The sequence below is a fragment of the Carlito syrichta genome, unplaced genomic scaffold, assembly GCF_000164805.1.
Source record: "Carlito syrichta isolate Samal-C Ts95f unplaced genomic scaffold, Tarsius_syrichta-2.0.1 Scaffold302301, whole genome shotgun sequence".
In the NCBI taxonomy this organism is placed as follows: Eukaryota; Metazoa; Chordata; class Mammalia; order Primates; family Tarsiidae; genus Carlito; species Carlito syrichta.
This window is the reverse complement of record NW_007246397.1, coordinates 60849-85188: the sequence shown is the minus strand read 5'-3', so window position 1 is coordinate 85188 and position 24340 is coordinate 60849. Positions and strand designations below refer to the sequence as shown.

Below are 24340 nucleotides of genomic sequence, written 5' to 3'. Positions count from 1 at the left end.
CTTCATCTCTACAATAAATCTATTGTAGAGGTGAGGTGTCGCCAAGTTGCCTGCGGGCTCAGGCAGTCCACTCACCTCAGCCTCCCAAAGCACGGGATTACAGGCTGAGCCACCGAGCCTGGCTTAAGCTTTACTTTTTAAGGTGTGACTGAAAAGAATATTTCAGTTCTGAGACTGAACAATGACCATCATCAGCAAGAATGACTTGGAGGAGAATAAAAGTATACATATAAATTATATGAGTTTATGATGATAAAGGTGGAAATGACTCATTTTTGGGGGCTGCTTAGGGTGGCAACTCATCCTGAAAACTGAAAAAGGCAAAAAAGCATCTGTTTACCATCTTACCGTCATTGAAAGGGGAACATCCCTACATGTATCCTTGCTAATGGAATGCAACAGAAAACACACAACACCACCCGCAAGGTATTCATGCCCCTCTACAACTAGTTTATAGGAAATACGGATGTTTAATAGAAAAACATGTTTGCCTGTTACTGAAATCCATAATTTGGAATACTGTGGGACAAAATAATTTATTTCCTTAAACACATGGCATAGGTAGGGTTGAGGAGGTGCTGAGAAGAGTATGGACTGCTTAAGGATTATGAGACTCCGGAGACATAGCAGGTCGTATTCAATATGTGGACGTAGTTTGGATCCTTTGGAGAACTATGCCATTACAGCAGAACTGCTGGGATTATTCAAACTATGGTTCTCCTATCTAGTGTCTTTGACCTTGAGCAAGTTTCTCAACTTTTTTGTGCTTTAGTTGCTGAATTTAATGGAATAATAGTTCCTACTTCATAGTGCTTATTTGAGGATGAAAAGATAATTATCTTTTTTTTTTTTTTTTAAGTTAGAGTCTTAGTCTGTTGCGCAGGCTGGAGTGCGGTGGTGCCACTGCAGCCTCGACCTGCTAGGCTTAGGCGATCCTTCCACCTCAGCCTTCCAAGTAGTGGAACTACAGGTGTTCACTGCCACACCTGGCTAATTTTTTAATTTTATTATAGAGATAAGGTCTTGCCAAATTGCCCGGGCTGGTCTTGAACCCCTGGACTCAGGCAGTCCTCTCACCTTGGCCTCCCAAAATGCTGGGAATTACAGATGTGAGCCACCACCCCAGGCCGAAAAGATAATTATCTTAATGCTTCAGGTTAGGTCTGACAGATAACATGCATAATAGTAAGAAATGACTTGATAGCTGGGGCTCGGTGGCTCAGCCTGTAATCCCGCGCCTTTGGGAGGCTGAGGTGAATGGACTGCCTGAACCCATAGGTTCGAGACCCGCCTGGGCAACTTGACAAGACCTCATCTCTACAATAAACAAAAAAATTAGCCAGGCGTGGTGGCGTGCGCCTGTAGTTCCAGCTACTTGGAAGGCTGAGGCGGAAGGATCGCTAGAGCCCAGCAGGTCGAGGCTGTGGTGGCCGGGAGCGGCCACTGCACTCCAGTCTGGGCGACAGAATGAGACTCCAACTCAGAAAAAAAAAGAAATGAATTGATAACACCATAAAGGGACATTCATGATTGGTATGTTCTCTATACAGTGATAATGTGTGTGTTTCAGATGGATTGCCAGTTTTTAGTAGCTGCTGCCCACATTTGGCTATTTAATTAAATATACTGATACTCCTCAGACTCACAGTGGGGTTACATCCTGATAGACCCAGCAGAAAGTTGAGAAATTCTGAAGCTATTGTAAGTCAGGGACTGTCTATTCAATAGCATTTTGTAATAGTATTATGAGATTTTTTTGTGTGTGTAAAAGCTTTTCTTGTGTGTTTCTTTAAAAGGAGAATACTTGGATTCATGTATTTTGTTTTCATAGCTCTTTTATCTTCCTGCCAAGAAGAATGTGGATTCCATTCTAGAGGATTATGCAAATTATAAGAAATCTCGTGGAAACACAGATAATAAGTAAGAATCTGCATCTCTCAATTATACCCAAAGACATTTTTCTAAAAATATTCTTATTTCCAAATAAATCATCTGAAACTTGTACTTACTCTAGAACATTGGTACTATAAGACATTAACATTAACAAAATAGAATTTCATTAGTTTCCCTTAGGAGTTGGCTGGCAAACTTTCTTATTTATTTGTTTTTTATTCTTATTATTTTTTTGAGTTGGAGTCTCACACTGTCGCCTAAGCTGGAGTGCAGTGGCACACTCACGTCCATCCCAGTGTCAACGTGCTGGGCTCTAGTGAGCCTTCTGCCTCAGCCTTCCAAGTAGCCGGAACTTCAGTCTGGCTAATTTTTGATTTATTATAGAGACGAGGTCTCACCAAGTTGCCCAGGCTGATCTCAAACCCTCAGGCATAGGCAATCCACTTGCCTCGGCCTCCCAAAGTGCTGGGATTACAGGCTTGAACCACCTCACCCAGCCTACCTTTAATTCTTTACGGTAGTGTTGGTTGAATTATTTCCCATCTTCCTTCTTTTCAGCCATCAGTTTTGAAAGTCAATATTTTTGTTCATCAGGGAGTATGCTGTTAATGAAGTTGTGGCAGGAATAAAAGAATACTTCAATGTAATGCTGGGCACTCAGCTACTCTACAAATTCGAGAGGCCACAGTATGCTGAAATTCTTGCGGATCACCCTGATGCTCCCATGTCCCAGGTGTATGGAGCACCACATCTGCTGAGATTATTTGGTAAGACGCCCTGTAGAAAGCTTGGATCCTGCTTTTCATTGGTTTTCTTTAAATGAGCAAGTGGTAATGTTTCCACTTCATTTTGGACTTCCATCTAAACTGTTAAAAAGCAAAATTTGTTTAAGGGTGAAGTTTAGTTTTGAGTTGGAGTCTCACTCCGTCGCCTAGACTGGAGTGCAGTGGCCATAAGCCTGACCACTGCAACCTTGACCTCCTGGGCTCAAGTGATTCTCCCACTTCAGCCTTCCAAGTAGCTAGAACCACAGGTGCATGCCATCACACCCAGCTAATTTTGCAATTTGTTGTAGAGACAAGGTCTCTCCAAGTTGCCCAGGCTGGTCTTGAATCCATGGACTCGGGTGATCCTCTCGCCTCCCAAAGTGGCTGGGCTCACCTCCTGGCTGGGTGAAGTTTTAAAAATCATGTATTTTAAAGGAATTGATGATGGTTACATTCGCTTATATTTTTAAAATATATGGTTAGGGTGCTGCCTTGGATATGACTTGGGCTAAATTCTCTTGTAGTGCGAATTGGAGCAATGTTGGCCTATACACCTCTGGATGAGAAGAGCCTTGCTTTATTACTGAATTATCTTCATGACTTCCTAAAGTAAGTCTCCACATTATTATAAACATGACTTTGAAAATTACTGTGTGATAGATAGATAGTAGAGATGACACTACAGATACTAAAAGATAATAGTAAAACATTGTGTTGGTACAGGTTAACAGAACAATATAAATAAATACAAGTATATGGGCACTTTACAAATAATAGAGATGGTGTATTTGTTGCAGTGGGGAAAATGATGGAGTGCTGCTTAATAGATTGGTGATGAAATCATTGACAGTTTGGATCAAAACAAAGTTAATGACTGTTGTGCACCAAAATGCTAGATGAGTCTAAAATTGAAACTATTATGATAATGACAGGAAAAAAAAACACAGGCTTATATTTTTATTGTTTCTAGTGTTACATGTACAGTATCCCTTACATACAAATGACTTCTGTTCCAAGTGTGAGTTCGTAAGTCCAATTGTTCACAAGTCCAACAAAGTTAGTCTAGGTACCTAAGTAACACAATGGGCTATATAGTACCAGGTACATTACCCCTGCTTTTATGCTTCTGGATGTCCTGGACTTGAAATAAATTGCAGTACTGTACAGTAGAGTACGTAAAAGCACAACCACTTGTAGAAGATGCATGCATGTGACAATATACACCAGACACGTGAACTAACTTACATGATAGGACATATGAATGCACTTTCACATTGTTGAAAGTTTGCAAATTGAAGGTTCATTTGTAGGGGACTTACTGTACAGAAAAGGGCAGATCTCTTTAAAACACAAAGTAGAGTTCTTATTCAATAAGAGAAAGATGAACAAGTGAAAAGTAGGGCATGGGAAGTTAATAGAAACGACAGTACAAAGGACCATTAAAAAAAACAGCTGTTAAAAGGCTGAGGTCACTAAAGATACTGATAGAGAAAGGTGTCCATGTTGTGTCAGTTGATAAAAAACCAAGTTGTAGTAGAGGAATATGGTATAATTCCCTTAAAAGAGAAAGAATTTTTCGGTCTTTGGAAAAGGTTTTGTTTTCCTCACAGCACCATGGGAGGAAAGGTGAGAGTTTTCAGTTTCCTTGTATGTTTCTGTATTCAAATTTTCTCATGACTGTGTTTTTATAATACAAAATTTAAAACTGCAACATGGCCTTGAGGATCTGGGCATATTTATAGTTTGTACTCTAGGAAATAAAAGTGCTCTACCACTTGACATTTCAGGTTACTTTAATATAACCTAAAGAAAATATCTAGATGTGATTCTTTTAGGATATATAGCCATGTAATAGGATAGCTATTTCTTAAAGATAATTCGAGCTCTTAGGGAAGTGTTTTCTGTGGCTTATGTGTATAACGTGTCAGAAGAGATTTGGAGCAAGATGGGATTTTTAAAAAATCTTTGTAATATTTTATTTTTAGATACCTGGCAAAGAATTCTGCGACCTTGTTTAGTGCCAGTGATTATGAAGTGGCCCCTCCTGAGTACCATCGGAAAGCTGTGTGAGAGGCATTCGTGCTCACTGTTTGAATCGCTGTAAACACGTTTTTGTTCTTAGTCTTTCTCTTGTACAAACGATGTACTTTGAAGATGTTAGTGTATAACAGAATTGATGTTTGTTTTCTGTTTGATTTTAAACAGAGAAAATAAAAGGGGTTATGACTCCTTTTTCCTTTTCTTACTTTTTTTTTTCATTTCAAAGTTGCTACCAGTGTATTCAATGATGGACAACAGAGAGACATGCTGTAGAGTGTTTTATTGCCTAGTTGACAAAGCTGCTTTTGAATGCTGGTGGTTCTATTCCTTTGACACTACGCACTTTTATAATACGTGTTAATGCTATATGACAAAATGCTCTGATTACTAGTGCCAAAGGTTCAATTCAGTGTATATAACTGAACACACTCATCCATTTGTGCTCCTTTTTTTTTTTTTTTAATGGTGCTTAAAGTAAAGAGCCCATCCTTTGCAAGTCATCCATGTTGTTCCTTAGGCATTTTATCTTTGCTCAAATTGTTGAAGAGTGGTGGCTTGTTTCATGGTTTTTGTATTTGTGTCTAATGCACGTTTTAACATGATAGACGCAATGCATTGTGTAGCTAGTTTTCTGGAAAAGTCAATCTTTTAGGAATTGTTTTTCAGATCTTCAATAAATTTTTTCTTTAAATTTCAAAGATCAATGTGCCTGTGTGGATGCGTTACAAAAACCATTGTGTATTGTGTATTCCTTCTTGTAATTTATACAGTGATTTTTTTCAGGTGGGTGTTGATTTGGACTTTATTGAATGAGATGGTTAGCTTTGGTACCAGCTCTAATTTGTAACAACTTTGCAGTTTGCTCTCTTGAGTCCTAGCTAAAAAGTTGGAAGTTCACATGGCTGTTTCTCTGTTTTCCCCAGGTTGAAAAGTAATTAGGAGCATTCATGGCATAAAAACTATGTGACAGTTTGACTTCTGTCAATAATTGTTTATTTTTATGTGTTTACCCTAGAAATATGAGCTAAAAATAGCAATGGACAATAAATGTAAAGGGCAACCATTCTACCCTTGATGGAGATCTGGACTTGAGTAGAGGTGACACTCATTAATAAAATGCAAATCAGCACATAAGATCAAATGGCAAGAACTATGATAGCACAAGAGAGAGAGTGAGTTCACATGAAAGGGGTCTTTCCAAAGAGGCAGTAGAGTTTGCTTTGGGCATTTGAAGGGAACTGCTTCCAGCCATGGTTGCCTCCTCATTCTCTATGCTTACTTGTCCTCTGCTTTGTATATATTTACCCATTCCCTTTTGGTACAACTGGATTGAGTTGGAGTCTCACTCCGTCACTCAGGCTGGAGTGCAGTGGCACTCTCAGGACCACCGCAGCCTCTTCTACATTCTGGGCTCAGGTGATCCTTCCTCCTCAGCCTTCCAAGAGCTGGAACTACATGCTACTACCATGCCTGGCTAGATTTAGTTTGACTTTTTTTTTGAGTCAGAGTCTCACTCTGTCACCCAGACTGGAGTGCAGTAGCCGCTCCCGGCCACCACAGCCTCGACCCGCTGTGCTCCGGTGATCCTTCCGCTTCAGCCTTCCAAGTAGCTGGAACTACAGGCACGCACTACCACTCCCGGCTAATTTTTTCATTTATTGTGGAGATGAGGTCTTGCCAAGTTGCCCAGGCTGGTCTCGAACCCGCGGGCTCAGGCAATCCACTCACCTTGGCCTCCCAAAGTGCTGGGGTTACAGGCTGAGCCACCGAGCCTGTCCCTGTGCTGTTCTTTTTGATATTTTTCTGGTTTTAATATATGTGCTGCTGTGAACATTAGATATTTTAATATATACGCATGGTCCCTTGAACATTAGTGTTACTTATTAGGTACTTAGAGATTTATTTTTGAGCATACCTAAGATGGTAAGGCATTTTCATTTTTTTCTCTTACTTTAGTGTCTGCAGAATGCTATCCCTTTTTTTTTTCCTCTCCTAAAGATGTAATCTTTTTACCATGTTGCCCAGGTTGCCCTTGAACTCCAGGCTCAAACAGTCCTGCACCAGCCCCCCCCAGTAGCTGGGACTACAAGTGTGTGCCATTGCACCCTGCTCAGAATGCTATTCTTGGTCACAACAATAATGTATTTTTACTTGGTCAAGATTGTCTTTTTAATTTGTGCAAATGTAACTTAATTTGACACAATTTCCTATGAGAGTAACCACTCAAACTTTTTGGGTTTAGGACCTTTTTATGTATTAACACCCCCTCCTAATTTAAATACATCATTAGAATATAGCATTAATGGGTTTACCCGATTACAGTAAAGAAGGCAGTAATCTTCCCTGAATATTAACCCTTTGTAGACTTGGATGCCCCCCTCTCAAGGGACATAAAGAGATTGCTGGTGATTATAGAGGACAAACTTAAGCCTGTACAAGTTTTTCATAAATGGATGTTTCCTTGAAGTTTCCCATTCAAATTGCATGAAAAAGCAAATAAAGAGGTGGAATATATATACTGAGATACATGTAAAAAAAAATCAGCTGGCATTCTATAGAGTGTGTGAAGTGCTTTCTACAGTGGTGCACAGACTGGACAATAAGTTACATGTTAACATGAGAGGAAGAAAATGACGCATTATCTGTCGAATAGAAAAACCCAGGTAGAAGACGTCAAACAAAGTACTATTGCACGACATGTGCCAATAAACCTGCAGTGCGTGTTGGTGACTGTTTCACATGTTACCACATGTTAGAAAAATACAAGAACATTTTTATTTTTTGTCACGTTACTCAATGTCTAAAATTCCATCATAAGCCAAATATTACCCCCCAAAATTGATTCCAATGCTATACTATTTAATATGAAGTGATTCATTTTTCACTGTTTTGTAAAAAAGTGCAACCGAGTTGCCTGTAGGTGATCTGCAAGATATCTCCAAGTGCAAAGGGTTAAATCTGCAAGGATTCTCTGAATGTTTTCATTTATTAGTAATGCTTAATGTGGCTCCAGAATGTCTTGTGCAGTAGTAATAAGAGTATCGTTTACCAGCATTGAAGTCAGATCAGTATTAATATTAGTACCATTAGGTTTTAATCATTCTTTTACACTTAGGGCTTTGTTTTCAAGTGATTGTACTCTCTAGTGTTTATAAAATGTAACCAGTATGGTTTGATCCTCAGCCATGTTTCAGACTTAACTGTATTAGCTACCTTGTACTCATATCTAGAATTTTTAGTCTTATATTTATCTCTTGAACCAATCATTCAGCCACATTAAAGGAAGGGGGTACTGTCTGGATAGGAGGAAGCATTGCTTATGATGATGACCCATTTCAGTGAATATCCTCCTGGCTCTTTGCTTCCTTCTCCCTTTCTTGTTACTACTTCAGTCTAGTTAAAGGTTCTAATCTATAAGTCATCCATGGTCTTTTAAAGTTCACTTCATTACCTTCTTAATCTTGATTTCCAAAAGATTGCGTTAACTATTTTCAAGTCATTGTTGGCAAAATGGCAAACAGCGTGTAATACTTTAGGTACAATCAATACTTTATGTACATGTTTATGGAGAAATGTTGGGTTGATGTATAAGTTCGTAGCGTTTTTCCCTTGCACATGGAATGTAAATGTTGCATGATGGTTGACTGGGTGCAGTTCATCAGGTTTGCCATTTCTTGGGTTGACTGACCTGAATCATTGTGGATTAAAGCATGTGAAGAGTCGTCATCAAAGCTCGATGGTCTTCTGAACATGGAGAATCACTCGGGTCAGAGAGTCACTCTGGCCCTCTTTGAAACAGCCATTTTCTGGCCGTGCTTTCTCAAATGGTATTCTGCATGCACACGGCAGAGATGCTTGGAGCCGCCTTCGCTGTCTTTACTCCTCTGTTAAACAAAAGAGTATTTTGGAAGTGGTCGTTTTCTTCCGCTTGACACTTCATCTTCTTTAGCCCACAATAGCGCACTCTTCAAACTTGGAAAAGGCAAGGTGTATTAAGCACAACGTTGTGACTCTAAATGATAAATGATAAGCTCCGAACACCAGTGTTGCCATGCCAAAAACAAACGCTATGGACTTATGCACCTGCCTAATGGAGTTGTAGACTCCAAATTGTACAGTTGTAGGCTGTAGTTGTGTTATTAGGGGTGGGATATACTTGTGAAATAGTGGCTATTTAACTTTCTTGCCACATTATCCATGTCCTCAGTGTCAATGTGGTGCCACCTTGTTTGCATATTAAGCGCTTTCATAATGCCTAATAATCAGTTGTATTTTTCTAGGTTTTGAAATTCCTCAAATTGAGATAATTGCTCCTGTATGTCCTCTTTTTTTGTGCCCCTCCATAGCTGCTGTTTTCTTACAGGCATTTGTTAGTAATCGCTTTTTTCGTGGTGTGTGTTTCAAACCAGAATTCAAGGTTAAGGAGGTTAAGTAACTTGCCCATGGTCCTTAGCTAAGAAGTGGCAGCGCTGAGTTCAAACACCACCCTTATTTGCCAGCCACACCCCCCCATTCAATTACTGAATCTTACAATGATCAAATACTTTTGTCTTTCCTGTCTGCCTCTTTCATGTCTGTCATGGAGTATATGTTGTAATAGTTTTCTAGATTAAAACATTCATGCTACTCCCTTAAAACTAATGGTGGCTGGGTGTGGATTGGGAGGCAGAGGCTGGAGGATTGGTTGAGGACAGGAGTTTGAGACCAACCTGGGTAACAGAGAGAGCTCTTGTCTCTACAAAAAAGAATTTTTTTTTTTGAGTCGGAGCCTCCCTCTGTTGCCCAGGGTGAAGTGCACTGGCACGCTTACAGCCACCACAACCTCGACCTGCTGGGCTCAGGTGATTCTTCTGCCTCAGCCTTCCAAGTAGCTGGAGCCACAGGTGTGCACCACCATACTTGGCTAATTTTTTATTTATTATAAAGACGAGGTCTTGCCAAGTTGCCCAGGCTGGTACAAGATATATATATTTTTTTAATTAGCAGACCGGGTGTGGTGGCTCAAGCCTGTAATCCCAGTACTTTGGGAAGCTGAGGCGAGAGGATTACCTGAGCCCAGGGTTTTGAGACCAGCCTGGGCAACTTGGCAAGACCTCATCTCTACAATACACCAAAAAATTAGCCGGGTGTGGTGGTACACACCTGTGGTTCCAGCTACTTGGAAGGCTGAGGCAGAGAGATGGCATGAGCCCAGCAGGTTGAGGTTGTGGTGGCCATGAGTGTGCCACTGCACTCCAGCCTGGTTGACAGAGTGAGACTCCCACTCAAAAAAAAAAAAAATTCACTGGACATGGTGGCCTGTGCATGTAATGTAGTCCAGCTACTTCAGGAGGCTGAGGTGGGAGAATCTCTTTAGCACAGAGTTTGAGGCTGCAATGAGCTATGATTGTAATGCCGCTGCACTCCAGCCTGGGTGACAGAGCTAGAGCTTGTCTTTTGTAGAAATAAGTAAATAAATGAAAAACAACTAATGGCATTCATTTTTATAGTTTGAATCATGGGAATGAAGTCTGAGTTAGGTTAGGGTTCAGACTCTGAAGCTTCAGACAGCTTGTCCGGCCTTCACGAGTCATCATGCGGTGTTTCAGCCAGCTCGTGTACAAGCACACATACATGCTGCCTCTAAACTTGCTTTCACATGCAGTTGAATGGAGAAGCCAAGTTGGAGAACAATACCATACATGAAAAACGGCATGTTCTTTTTTTTTTTTTTTTTTTGAGTTGGAGTCTCACTCTGTCACCCAGACTGGAGTGCAGTGGCCGCTCCCGGCCACTGCAGCCTCGACCTGCTGGGCTCTGGCGATCCTTCCACCTCAGCCTTCCAAGTAGCTAAAACTACAGACACGTGCTACCACGCCCAGCTGATTTTTTGATTTATTGTAGAGATGAGGTCTCGCTTACCCAGGCGGGTCTCGAACCCGCGGGCTCAGGCAATCCACTCACCTCAGCCTCCCAAAGGCGCGGGATTACAGGCTGAGCCACCGAGCCCAGCTAATGGCATGTTTTCTAGGGGTTTACATAAGTGTTTTTCTTGTGTGTGTGTGTGCGTGCGCCCCATGGATTTTTACTGCATTCATTTTGATTTTTTTTTTAAAGATTGTATTAAAATATGAATCTTTGTTACTTTTTGTGTCTTTTAAAAAATTTTGCACCCGAGGTGTTACCCTAGTCCCAGCCCTGACAGCCTTGACTTTAACAGGAAATGAAGGCACACACAGAGGAAGTGACTTGTCCAGGATCACACACACAGCAGAAACAGTGGTGGACCTGGGCTTTGAACCTGTACAGACTAGCTCCAGCTGCTGGGCTCTTAAGAGCCATGCGAGGCCCTGTCTGAACTTCCTGCCCTAGGAAGAAGTGTAGGGGAGGAGGAAAGTCATCTATTGGGTAGGTAGGCCAGTCAAATTTATTACAAAACCTGGGGCATGAAGCCAGGGTAGGCAGAGCCAAGTTGGTTGGTTGAGGTGCATCTAGGGTCCCTCCCCCTGAGGAGATGGCAGCAATCAGGGCTGCATGGAGACCCTTGGCGGCAAAGACCCCAGCTCTGTGATGAGGCCGCCAGTGCGGAGGTGGTGGAGGATGATGTGGAAAGTGCAGGATTCCAAACTGTAATCCCAGGCTTTGCAGTTCTGACCCTGTTGACTTTGGCCAGCTCCTGGCTGGGGCGCTCTCCAGGCGGAGGTCACAGAATGTGCTGGGGATGGCCACGTAGAAGGGGATACTGTGGTGCTTGGCTGCGATGGCCATCTGGTAGGTGCCCACCTTGTTGGCTGTGTTGCCGTTGGCAACCACGCGGTCAGCTCCCACAATTGCGGCTGACACGCCCCAGTGGCCTTGGTAACCACCGCACTGTAGGCAATGAGGGTGGGAGGGATGTGCTCATTCACCAGCTCGAAGACCATCAGCTGGGCACCCCTGGTTGTAGGGCCGCATCTCCAGGCAGAAGGTGCGCTCCATGTGGCCCAGGTCGTGCAGCGCGTTGATCACCCCTAGGCCTGTGCCATAGCCACAGGGCATCAGCACGGTCACCTTGCCACCGCTGGGTGCCGCCTGCTCCAGGTGGTGGCAGGCTCCCAGGTCCCTGATGCTCCTGTTGTCCCTGAGGTCTTTCTCCAGCATGTCCTCGACACAGTGATCACTCTCTCCCGTACGCCTCCTCCATGGCGCCCTCCTGCTCCACCTCCCAGGCCTCCCAGTCGCGGGTGGCACAGGCCATGTTGACAAGGAAGCTCAGCCTGTTGTGCACAAAGGCCACAAGCACAGTGGGTCCCGGTCCCCTAGCGCCTACCTGCAGCTACAGCGAGGCTGAGGCATCCCACCAGGGAGATGGCCAGATGGCCCTCAAGGCCTGGCGCACCGAGCCCACTGCCTTACAGCGGCTCTCCTAGGGCAACTGCAGCTGGTTGAGAATCTGCAGAGGAGCCCCATGAGTAGCAGATCACCTCCAGGGCCATGGTGCCGCCACCGGGGTTACTTTGGGCGGTAGAGAAGACTAAAATCTGAAACTGCTCCCTTACAGAGTACCTAGAAATGTAAGATAAAATCTTTCCTGTAAATGCATGCAGGAGCAAAAAAGGAAGAGACTTAAAAGAGCTGAAAACCTCAAATTTTGTCTTTAATAGGGATCCTGCATATAGTTAGTCGGGTATGGTAGCACACTTCTGTAGTTCCTGCTACTTGGAAGGCTGAGGCGGAAGGATCATTAGAGCCCAGCGGCTCAAGACTGTGGTGGCTGGAAGCGTGCTGTGTGTGTGTGTGTGTGTGTGAAAAAGAATTGAAAATGTGAGGAATGAAATAGACTTAACCCAAGACCAGTGTAAGGTAATAGCATACTTGGTAATTCAGAGGACTGTTCCACTGAAAACTCTTAGAAGGTAAGCAGAAATGGAAAGTATCTGCTTGAAGGTATTGGTGAGCTAAGAGATGGTGAAGACCTGATGGCCAGTGTCTGAGGGAGTACAGAGACTCAGGGATGGGAAGCCATGTTGAGTGTGACTGTTATCTGGCAGGTGCTTGTAGGGCCAAAGTGGGCACCAGATAGACTGATCGGTGGTTTGACAGTCTCACTTGGGCTAAAGGACATGAATTAGAGTTTGATACTTGCCAAGAAATTAGGACCACAAAATATGTCCCAAGAATAGGATGAACCAGATTAAATTATTTCTTCAAGCAATTTTACAAATAATACCCAGCAAATAAAAGTGTGTGAGACAGAACTACAAGGGTTGCCCAAAAAAATGTATGCGCATGTTGAGATTTTATCTATGTTTCAATGTTGAATTCATTTTTGGTAGCAATGTGTAGTATGACGTTTGCACAACCATACTTCTGCTATTTTCTTTAACTGTTCTGCCTGTTGCATGGTGACGCTAGCACTCATTTGATTAACGCCAACTTTTGAGCAAACATCATACTTAAAATTTGTAAGCCTTTTTGGGGGCACCCCCTGTATATGAAGCTGGTTGTGGTGAATGCCTGTAGTCCCAGCTACTCAAGAGACAGGCGGGAGGATCCCGTGAGCCCAGGAGTTCAAAGCTGTAGTGTGCAATGATTGCACCTTTGAATAGCTGTTGTACGCCAGCGTGGGCTACTTAGTGAAACCCTATCTCTCAAAATTTTTGTTTAGAAATTATCAAGAAGCTGATTTAAGAAACGGACTCAGGATATAGGCTATTAGATGCAGCTTACTTTTAAGAAACAAGCACTCAAAGTCGTTTTTAAAGGAAAGTCATTCAGACATTGACGTTATAAGGCACATTCTGAAATAACTATGCTTTCTGTATTCAGAGAGATGAGATGGAGAATTTACACAGCAGATTTAAAACTAAAAAAGAAGCATATGGGAGTTCTAGAACCGAAACAGTAGTTAAAATAGTAACTCAATAAATTGGTTTAACAAATTAGACATGGCTAAAGAGAAAAGTTGGAAAGCAGGTCGGGAATAAATATGCCTATTGAGAGACAGTAATCTAGAAGAGGATGAGAGAAAATATAGCGTTACATCTACTTGAGAATGTGTATACGGTAATCACTGCAGGAGAGGGGAAAGGACCATAACCTTAAACCTTAAAGAAAGGACCAAAGAACGCAGACAGCTTTGCAGAACTGGTGACTCTCAAGTCTAAAGATTCAAGACACCCTATGAATTTCAGCCATGACAAAAATAAAAACCTCTTAAAAATATATCATTAAAATCCAAAGATATTGCAAAAGCATTCCAATTAAAAAGACAAGTATTGGGAGCCAGGAGACGAGGGAGTTTGTTTAAAAAGCTAAAAGAAAACTGCAATTTAGAATTCTAAGCTCAATGAACATCCTTCAAGAAAGCATATTCAGACAAAAGTTAAAATGTCAGAAAATTGACCAGCAAACCCTAACTGGAGAAAGAATATTTTGTAATAGAAGGCCAGGGATACATGAAGACAATGAAACTCAATGAAAATGACAGATACCTGGGTAAGTACCCATAATATTGTCTTGTTGAGTTGAAAACATATATAATATGGCTTCCTTAGTCTAGGAGTGAAAAAAATAGAAAAAATAAGTTACATTAAATCCCGTGGTGATGACAACATACCCATTGGAAGAATCGTAAGAGTTTGGTTTCCAAGCAAATGTGTATTAATTTATTTGTATTAATGTAAAGTGGTAGAAGAAAATGGAGGAAAGAGCCAGGCGCAGTGGCTCGCACCTGTAGTCCCGGCACTTTGGGATGCCAAAGTGAGAGGATGACTTGAGACCAGGAGTTTGAGACCAGCGTAGGCAATACAGCAAGACCTCGTCTCTATTTAAAAAAATGTTTTAAATTAGCTAGATGTGGTGTCCTGTGCCTATAGTCCCAGCACTTTGGGATGCCAAAGCGGGAGGATAGCTTGAGGCCAGGAGTTTGAGACCAGCCTAGGCAACATAGTAAGACCTCGTCTCTATGAAAATAAAATAAAATTAGCTAGGTGTGGTGTCATGTGCCTGTAGTCCCAGCTACTTGGGAAGCTGAGGTGGAAGGATCACCTGAGCCCAGGAGGTTGAGGCTGCAGTGAGCTGTGATCCTGCCACTGCACTCCATCCTGGGTGATCCCGACTTCGAGGGGCAGAGGGGAACAAAAACAGGAAACAAAAAAGAGCATAGGACAGGTAGAACAGACAGTGAGATGGGATACTCTAATCTAAGTTAATTATTTTTGTAATTAGATGTAAATGAATAATTGCTTCAATTATGAGATTGACAAACTGGTTAAAAGGGTAAAACCTAACTATGCTATTTACAAGGGACACATCTAAAATTAAGGATAAAAATTGAAAGAAGGAAAGGAGATAGTACAAAAGAAGATCATCTTATTACCTGTTGCTGTATTAACCATCCCCAAACTTTGCTTAAAAGAATGAAGTGTGATGTCTCATGATTCTGCAGGCTTGCTGGGCAGTTCTGCTGGCCTTGCTTGGGTCACGTGTGAGCGAGGTGAGGGAAGATACACCCACGATGATTTAGGAGCTTGCCATTTTGGTGATGTTTTCTAAGGGGTTCCAGGAGTCTGGTGCATGTTGACATGTTTCCTTCAAGGTGAATGCCAGCTTGCTTCCCGTCTTGCACTTCCACAACATGTGGTGACGTCTCCGAGCTTGAAGACCTTGTAAGCCCTCACCTGAGTACTGCTCTGATCTATTTACCTAGGAACCTCAGGGACTGCCAGTTTTGAATATGGCCTGAAGCAGTGGCTCTTATTTTGTCAGGATACCTCTGTACATGTAAAAGTCATGGAGGATCCAGAAGGCCTTTGTATACATTTTAGGTTAGAAATTAAACTTAGAAAGTATAAAAATATTTATAAAAAACTCTGCTCTGTGCTTCCAGAAATTGATACTTATATTTTTCTAGTACCAAGTCAAATGCGTCAAATTTCAAAACACCTTTCCCTGTTTTCTCAGAGACTCCTGGCACTTCTCATATCTCTAGAATATACTTTTCCATTTTTCATAAGACTCAAAAATAAAGTAAGTTTTAAAAAAACACTAAGAGGATTCTGCAAAAAGTAGGTGAAGAAGACTCTGATGAAGAGAGTGGTCAGGATGAGATGAAATCCGAAAGAGGGGCTTGAGGATAACCCCGATGTGGTCAAAGGCTTAGAGACCTTGAGAAAGTAGTCCGGTCTTTTTTCTTTCTTTCCTTCTCTGGTTCTTTTGTTCCTTCGTTCCTTCTTTCATTCTTTCATAGAGTATCTGTGAAATAGAAGAAAGCAAAATGGTAGGATAGTAAACCTATAGTGACAGCCCCCCCCAAAGAAGCCTAAGCATTGCACATTGTTACCATAAATATCATATTTATAATTAAAATAATTATTTACAGAAAATTCAGTGAGAAAAGTGGCGTTGTTTTACATTTTTTGCAAACTGACAACTCATTTTCATCTACTGCAGTAAATCTCTTGCAGTGACCATTGCCTTACTAGACTCTGATGTGGCCATGTGCGCTTTGAGCTATAACTGTCTCCATGTTTCCTGGCTTTGGTCTCCTTCCCTATCTTGGAGAGGGGAATCTTCTCTTTCTCTTTCTCATTTACTTTTAAATAAACTATATTTTCCAATCTTAAAAAAATCTCCTGCGGTACATAATTTCATTTAAAGTATATGAAGCCGGGCTCGGTGGCTCAGCCTGTAATCCCGCGCCTTTGGGAGGCTGAGGTGAGTGGATTGCCTGAGCCCGTGGGTTCGAGACCTGCCTGGGCAGCGAGACCTTATCTCTACAATAAATCAAAAAATCAGCCGGGTGTGGTAGCGCATGTCTGTAATTCTGGCTACCTGGAAGGCTGAGGTGGAAGGATTGCCAGAGCCCAGCAGGTCGAGGCTGCGGTGGCCGGAAGCAGCCACTGCACTCCAGTCTGGGTGACAGAGTGAGACTCCAACTCAAACAAAACAAAACAAAACAAAGTATATGAAGAAAATGTAGCTTCACACAGAAAAGAGTATACTTTAATAGCCTTTCAAATAATCGTGAATATTCTTTGAGATCACCAAAGCCAAATAGGTGTATTTTGTTAGGTTTTTTTTTCTTTTTTTTTTTTTTTTGAGTTGGAGTCTCACTCCATCACCCAGACTGGAGTACAGTGGCACACTCACGGCCACTGCAGCCTGGGCCTGCTGGGCTCAGGCAATCCTTCTGCCTAAGCCTTCCAAGTAGCTGGAACTACAGGCATGTGTGCCACCATGCCTGGTTATTTTTTGGATTTACTGTAGAGATGCAGTCTTGCCAATTTGCCCAGGCTGGTCTCAAACCCCTGGGCTCAGGCAATCCTCTTGCCTCTGCCTCCCAAAGTGCTGGGATTATTTTTTACTCTCACCTTAAATTCCTTTAGTCTTTGGGTGGGTATTCCGCCCATGCATGATTTTGTAACAACATTCATTGGTCATTTGGAAAATAATGGTTCTCTGAGTTATGCAAATTTTCCAAGTATTGAAATATCTCATTATACAATATAGAAGATTGGCGTGGCCAGGCGTGGTGGCGCAAACCTGTAATCCCAGCACTTTGGGAGGCTGAGGTGAGAGGATTTTCTGAACCCAGGGGTTTGAGACCAGCCTGGGCAACTTGGTGAGACCTCGTTTCTACAATAAATCAAAAAAATACAGCCAGTGTGCCTGTAGTGTGTGCCAGCTACTTGGAAGGCTGAGGCAGAAGGATCGCCTGAGCCCAGCAGGTCAAGGCTGCAGTGGCTGTGAGCATACCACTGCACTGTAGTCTGGGTGACAGAGTGAGACTGACTCAAAATAAAAAAAAAAATCACCAGGATTTCTGGAGAAGATTTATAGATTTATTGTAGATGGATCTTGTAAGATCCAGCAGGAAGATATTTGTGTCTTAGGAAAGTTCACCAAAGGGCATCCTTGATAGACAAGGTTCCTGTGTGTCATCTTGTGTCACACATAAGAATACTTGTAGGTATTCTAACCTCAACCCCAGCCAAGGTCTCATCCCTGCCAGACATGTGAGTGAGCCTTTTGATGGTTGTAACCCCTAGCCTTCAGGCCCTCCCAGCTGATGCTGAATGGAACAGAGATCAGTGTTTCCTCCAAGTCCTACCCAAGTTGTAGACCTGGGAGCCAAGTCAGTGCTACTGCTCCAGCCTAAGCATTGGAGTGGTTTGTTAGGCAGTGATAGGTAACCCAGACACCTGGCTACTTGCCATTACTGATTGCTAAAACTGCCAACCTCTGTCTGACATGGCACCATTTCCTGAGGCTACAACCACCCCATGGCAGGTTAATTGCTTTGGACCCTTTCCATCATAAAGGGGACACTAGTTTGTCCTCACTGGACTAAACATGCATTCTGGACGCCTGGATATGAATTTGTCTTTCCTGTCTGTAATGCTTCTGCTAAATGCCATCTGTGGACTCACAAACCCACATAACATTGCTTCTGATGCTTCAGCCCATCAACCTGAGAGAGTGGTGGAATGAAAGATCTGAAAGACAACTTCTACATTAGGATGCAATATATGCTTAGAATGAATGGCACGATATGGCGACCTTCTCTCCTGGAACACACAGGACTGGGAATTAATAGGAGTGACCACTCTCACTATCACAAACCAAATGCAGAATGCTGGCTTCCATTCCAGCTGGCTTAGAGGGTTTCGTTCCCCAGGAGAAATGCTCCCTCCATCAGGCAACATGGTGGTTCTAACAGGTTGGAAGTGAGATAGCCATCTTGAGCTCCTCGTTTCACTGAAACAGTTGGCCAAGAAGAGTGCTACCCTACTGGCAGAGGTGATTGGGTTCTGAAGACCAAGGAGAAATGTGGTTGCTGCCACATGGTGGGGGCCTCAGATTCTCTGACACCCCTCCCAGTGAGTCTGTGACCCCTGCCCTTGAATCTGGACATGCTCTGTGACTTCTCTGAGCAATAAAACACAGTACTTTCATGAAAGCACAGCCCTGAACTAGCCTGGCATCTTCCCCTTCCTGTCTCTTGGAACTCTCGCTTGTGAGTCCTGAGACACCATGTAAGAAGTCCATCAGCCTCCCAAAGTGCTGGGATTACAGACTTGAGCCAACAACAACAACAACAACAAAAAAGAAGTCCAACCAGCCTGAGGCTGGCATGTCACAGTATGAGAAGCCCAAACCATGCAGAGAAGCCCTGGAGGATGGACGAGATGACGTATGGCAGTATCAAACATGGGCGCAAAGACGCCATCTTGGAAGTATGTCCTCCAGTTCCAGCCACAGCAGCTGATACCACAAGGATCAAAGACAAAGGACCCAACCAAGCCTGTTCTGAATTCAAGACTCAAAAGTTGTGGGCAAAATAAAATGATTATTTTTGAGCTACAGTGTTGTGGGAAAGTTTGTCAGTGCAGCAAAAGATAACCAGAATACACACTTCACAAAGCTTTCCAAAAAATCAAAATAACATAACCACAATTTTTTTTTAAGCCAGTCAGATTTAGCAGCGGAGGGTTGTATACCAACTTTAGTGACACTAATACCACAATTGTTTATAAAAACCAAACAGTGCTTCTCTGCCCAGTCCTCCGGGAAACCCTGTCCCAGTAAAACAAGACTTGGCCTTTGTCTTTTTGTAGTCCTTCCTCCATCTGGAGGAAATACAGAGATTTGGTAATTATAACTAAGAGATACCGCTATCACTCAGCTTGGACAATCTCACCCCTGACAGGTGATTGACTTACATTTCAAGGAGCAGAAGGCAGAAGGAAAACAGAACTGTCCTTTCTGGCGGGTGCTGGAACTTTTGAGGGAGTAGGATGAAGCCGCTTCTGAGAGTGTCTCCTCTCCGTCAACAGAGACTGGAAATGCTCCCTCCATCAGGCAACATGGTGGTTCTAACAGGTTGGAAGTGAGATAGCCATCTTGGGCTCCTCGTTTCACTGAAACAGTTGGCCAAGAAGAGTGCTACCCTACTGGCAGAGGTGATTGGGTTCTGAAGACCAAGGAGAAATGTGGTTGCTGCCACACGGTGGGGGCAGGGAGGACCATGTGTAGAACCCAGAGGATCTCTCTGAGGTCTCTTAGTATTTCCATGGTAGAGTTTAATAGAAAACTACAGAAACTCAAAAACGTAAGACCACTGAGGTTCCAGATTCTTCAGAAATGACTTTTGAGGTTATCCTATTTGGTGACAAAATAAGACCAAAACCAAAAAAAGCTGAAGTGCTGGTGGAGCATGAAGGAATCGGAAGAGCCAGAAGAAATATCAGCTATGGCCTTGTGACCAGTTATGGAAATGAGCACACTGGAGCAACGTCATGTCTCTATGACTTAGAATATTCAGATGGGACCATCTCTTAATTGGGATAATTAACATTGTGCAGCGAAAGGTATGATGACTGTTGACACGTTGTCTTCCCTTTTGGTGAAGAGGACGAGTGTCTTCCCTTGTATGAAGGAGAGTTGCATCTTGCTAGGCTGCAGCATGAAGTGTTGTGGTATGTGGTGGTGAAAATTCGTGTGGAAGAGTGTGTGTGCGTGTATGCCGAGCTTCCAAGCTGGGGCTGGGCTGGCTGTGGAGCTGTCGGACTCTGACTTAACCCTTCTCCTCTGCAGACTGGCGTCTAGTTGGGTTCTGCCAGTAGGGCCACTAGAGGGAGCCTGGGAGGCAAGAGTTGGAAAAGAGGGTCTTCTGGTGGCTTGCTGTTTTGTCTGCTACCTGACAACAGCTGTTGGTTGGTTCCAGGCTGAGGCAGAAGGATCGCTGGAGCCCAGTGGAGACTCCAACTCAAAAAAAAAAAAAAAAAGATTATAGGAAGGGAACACCTTTGAATGTTCCAGGTTTCAAATTCAGTCCCTTGAAAGCTCAGGATCATTTTTTCCTGAATATTTGTGACTTAGTGCTTATGTGATTTCAGCTTACCTGGTAATACACAGCCATGTTTCATAAGTCGTGATATTGCCTGCCATTTTCTGCTATAGGCGAAGGAACTGACCTACAGACATCATAAGACTGGGAAGGGCCTTCAGAGGCCTTGTCTGTTACCTTACCTCTAGATACAGCGGCAAAGTATCTGCAAATGTCTTGCTTTCTCCACTGAAAATGTTCAGGTGCTAGGCATGATGTTATTTACTTATCATTTTTGGTCATTACTTTTATTTAAAATTTACCCTTTTTTTCCTTATTTAAAAACTGCATTATTCATTAGAGAAAATTTGGATAGTGACTTAGGTAAGGTACAAGTTAAAAGTGCCATGCCACTGTTTCTTGTAGGAACATAGAGAAGGGATATTCATGGCTGGTGGAAATGTCAATGGCTTGAGCCTCCTTTGAATGCAATCTGGAACTACCTAACAAAGGAAAATTCAAGTACCTTTTGACTCGCTGTACTAGTTAGGATTCAGTCAGAATGTGAGGAGTACAGCACCCCAGATTAACAGCAGTTTAAACAAATGCCAGTTTGCTTTTTTCTCTCATGTCCTTGAAGTCTGGAGATGGGGAACCCAGGAACAATGCTTTGGGGCCAAGGACACAGGCACCTCTTGGTGCTGTTCCACCGTGATCTCCATCCCCGGGGCTGCCTTTGGGCTCTAGATGGCTACTGAAGCCTCTGTCAAAGGATCTGCATCACAGACACCAGGAAGTGGGGAGAAGAGAAGGAAGACTTGGTTCTTCCCGTCGAAGGATTCTGCTTCAGTCCCATCTGGTGTGTCACAGTTCAGCTCTGGCACTGACCGCTTGAGTTGGCACAGAGCTTACAAGTTAAAGGGCGTGGTCCCCGTCAAGAGAGGCCAGCCATTAAATCACAACCAGTCTTCCAGAGTCCTCAGGTCACCTATGCTTCTGATCAACAGGGTATAAAGTTAGGGGCTATGCTGGACGCGATGGCTCAAGCTTGTAATCCCAGCACCTTGGGAGGCCGAGGCGAGAGGATTGCCTAAGCTCGGGTTTGAGACCAGCCTGGGTAACTTGGTGAGACCATGTCTCTACGTGTGGTAGCATGTGCCTGTAGTTCCAGCTACTTGGAAGGCTGAGGCGGAAGGATCGCCTGAGACCAGCAGGTCAAGGCTGTGGTAGCCATGAGCGTGCCACTGTACTCCAGCCTGGGCAACAGAAAGAGACTCCAATTCAAAAAAAAGGGGGGCTACCAGGGCCCCCTCCGGTTTAATAATACTCTAAAAGGGCTCACAGAACTCAGGAAAGTCTGCCCTACCTCCCACCACCACAAAAAAAGTTGCAACTGTGAAGTTCTGTGAGATCTTTGAGAGGGGATTTGTGTTCCTCAGGTAGGTCAGGGAAGAATTCTGTGAGGAGGTGATGCTTGAACTGGAGAGCTGATGCATGGAGAAGAGTTAACCATGCAGAAGGAACAGCCTGTGCAAAGACTTCACGGCAAGAAGGAGCATGGGACACGAAGGACTGAAAAGTCCATTGTTCCTGGAGCCACTGTCTCAGATCCAGAACCAGAGCAGACACTGTGTTTTAAGTTCTCAGTGACTCCGTGTCTGCTGCTTGATTGGTTCAACACTTAAAAGTGTGAGGCCGGGCTCGGTGGCTCAGCCTGTAATCCCAGCGCTTTGGGAGGCCGAGGTGAGTGGATTGCCTGAGCCTGCAGGTTCGAGACCCACCTGGGCAACTTGGTGAGACATCTCTACAATAAATCAAAAATTAACTGGGCATGGTAGCACGCGCCTGTAGTTCCAGCTACTTGAAAGGCTGAGGCGGAAGGATCGCTGGAGCCCAGGAGGTCGAGGCTGCGGTGGCCAGGAGCGGCCACTGCACTCCTCCAGTCTGGGTGACAGAGTGAGACTCCAACTCAAAAAAAAAAAAAGTGCGAGGGTCTGCCAGGCGCAGTGGCTCATGCCTGTAATCCCAGCACTTTGGGAGGTGGAAGCAAGAGGATTGCCTGAGCCCACAGGTTCGAGACCAGCCTTGGCAACATGATAAGACCTCTACTCTACAATAAATAAAAAATTAGCTGGGTGTGGTGGCGTGGGCCTGTGGTTCCAGCTACTTGGAAGGCTGAGGTGGAAGGATCACCAGATGCCAGCAGCTCGAAGCTGCAATGGCTGTGAGCGTGCCACTGCACACCAGCCTGAGTGACAGAGTGAGACTCTGAATCAAAAAAAACAGAGAGAATCTGATGAACAGCTCCAGACTGAATTACAGAAGATGTATGTGCTTTGTTGATGGAAATCAACTGACTTCTCTTGCTTATGCTTATTCTGGGTTAGATTCCGGGTGAGATGGTGTCAACAGCGCGGTCAGGTCCTTCCAGATCTTTCTCTCTGGGTGACATGGATGAATTTCACCGAGGCCAGGGCAGAGGAGACCCCAGCCTGGGGACCCTGAGAAGGGAGGACAGCAACCTCTCCAAATGAGGCTAACATCCGGCTGACCTGCTTACGGTTGACAAACACAGTAAGTCCTGCGCTGGAGTTGAGACCTCTCCCCTTGGGGTTGTTGGGCTGGGTGGTCCCCATGCCCTTTGGGGAGAATCTGGCTGGGGAAAGCTGCGAAAATGAAACCAAAGCGAAGGTGGTGTGTATTTATATCCTGACATTTAGAATATTGGGACTAGAAAAATAGGAATTGAAAATGAGGAAGAAGCAGCGTGGGATGAGGTTGCTGGTTTCAGAAGAGCAGATGAATGCGCTTTGTGATGCAGCCTTGGTGGGGGGAAGGACACTGAGCCTGGAGTGTGACTCTGCCCCTGTGAGGGGGTTGTGTTTAAGGGGACTAAGGCCAGACAAGCCTCTGAGCGTGTGTGTGTGAGGGGGCCATTGGGTGTGTCCCTGCACCCGTGCTCTGGCCTGCGTTGCCACAGGCACAGCAAAGGCACTTGGTCCTGGGCCCAGCAGGTCCTGGCCCTGCAGTCCCCTTGGTGAGCCCAGGCAGTCAAGGAAGAGTATTTCCTTCAAGTCAGAGTCTTACTCTGTCACCCAGGCTGGAGTGCAGTGGCATACTCAAGGCCACCGCAGCCTCGACCTGCTGGGCTCAGGTGATCCTTCTGCCTCAGCCTTTCAAGTAGCTGGAACTACTGACGTGCACCACCACTTTTTTATTTATTGTAGAGACAAGGTCTTGGACTGGTTTTATACACTCACATAACCATCGGAAGGTGGTCAGATGGTTGTTCCCACAGAATGAAAATCTATTCTGTGTCTCTAGTGTAGGCTTAAATACTCTATCACTCTTTTTTTTTTTTTTTGAGTCAGAGTCTCACTCTGTCACCCAGGTGGGATGGAGTACAGATGCGTGCTCACGGCCACTGCAACCTTGACCTGCTGGGCTCAGGTGATCCTTCCACCTCGGCCTTCCAAATAGCTGGAACCACAGGCGTGTGTCACCATATTTGGCTAATTTTTTAAAAAAATTTATTGTAGAGACTCAGTCTCGCCATGTTGCTCAGGCTGGTCTCGAACACCTGAGCTCAGACAATTCTCTTGCCTTCGCTTCCCAAAGTGCTGGGATTATAGGCATGAGCCACTGTACCTGGCCACTCTATCAGTCTTTTTTGGTTTTTTGTTTTTTGTTTTTTTGAGTTGGAGTCTCACTCTGTCACCCAGACTGGAGTGCAGTGGCCCCCTACCACGCCTGGCTAATTTTGATTTATTGTAGAGATAAGGTCTCACCACGTTGCCCAGGCGGGTCTCGAACCCGCGGGCTCAGGCAATCCATTCACCTCAGCCTCCCA

The 24340-nt window shown here is 44.0% G+C and overlaps 1 protein-coding gene and 1 pseudogene across 3 annotated transcripts in view; one reads left to right on the top strand and one right to left on the bottom strand.

The window, feature by feature from the left end:
• Positions 1-5398, top strand: part of MORF4L1 (mortality factor 4 like 1) — a 22749-nt gene extending 17351 nt beyond the window's left edge. For 2 of the 3 annotated variants that reach the window (XM_021711456.1, XM_008056256.2), the window contains exons 9-12: positions 1832-1920; positions 2488-2660; positions 3185-3269; positions 4646-5398. In XM_021711456.1, the coding sequence (XP_021567131.1) occupies positions 1832-1920; positions 2488-2660; positions 3185-3269; positions 4646-4730 (432 nt within the window). In that variant the 3' untranslated portion in view covers positions 4731-5398. The remainder of the gene's footprint in view (positions 1-1831; positions 1921-2487; positions 2661-3184; positions 3270-4645) is intronic. The other variant, XM_021711457.1, reaches the window with a different exon arrangement.
• A 3028-nt stretch (positions 5399-8426) lies between these two features.
• LOC103258596 lies at positions 8427-12154 on the bottom strand (annotated as a pseudogene).
• Positions 12155-24340: the final 12186 nt, after the last annotated feature.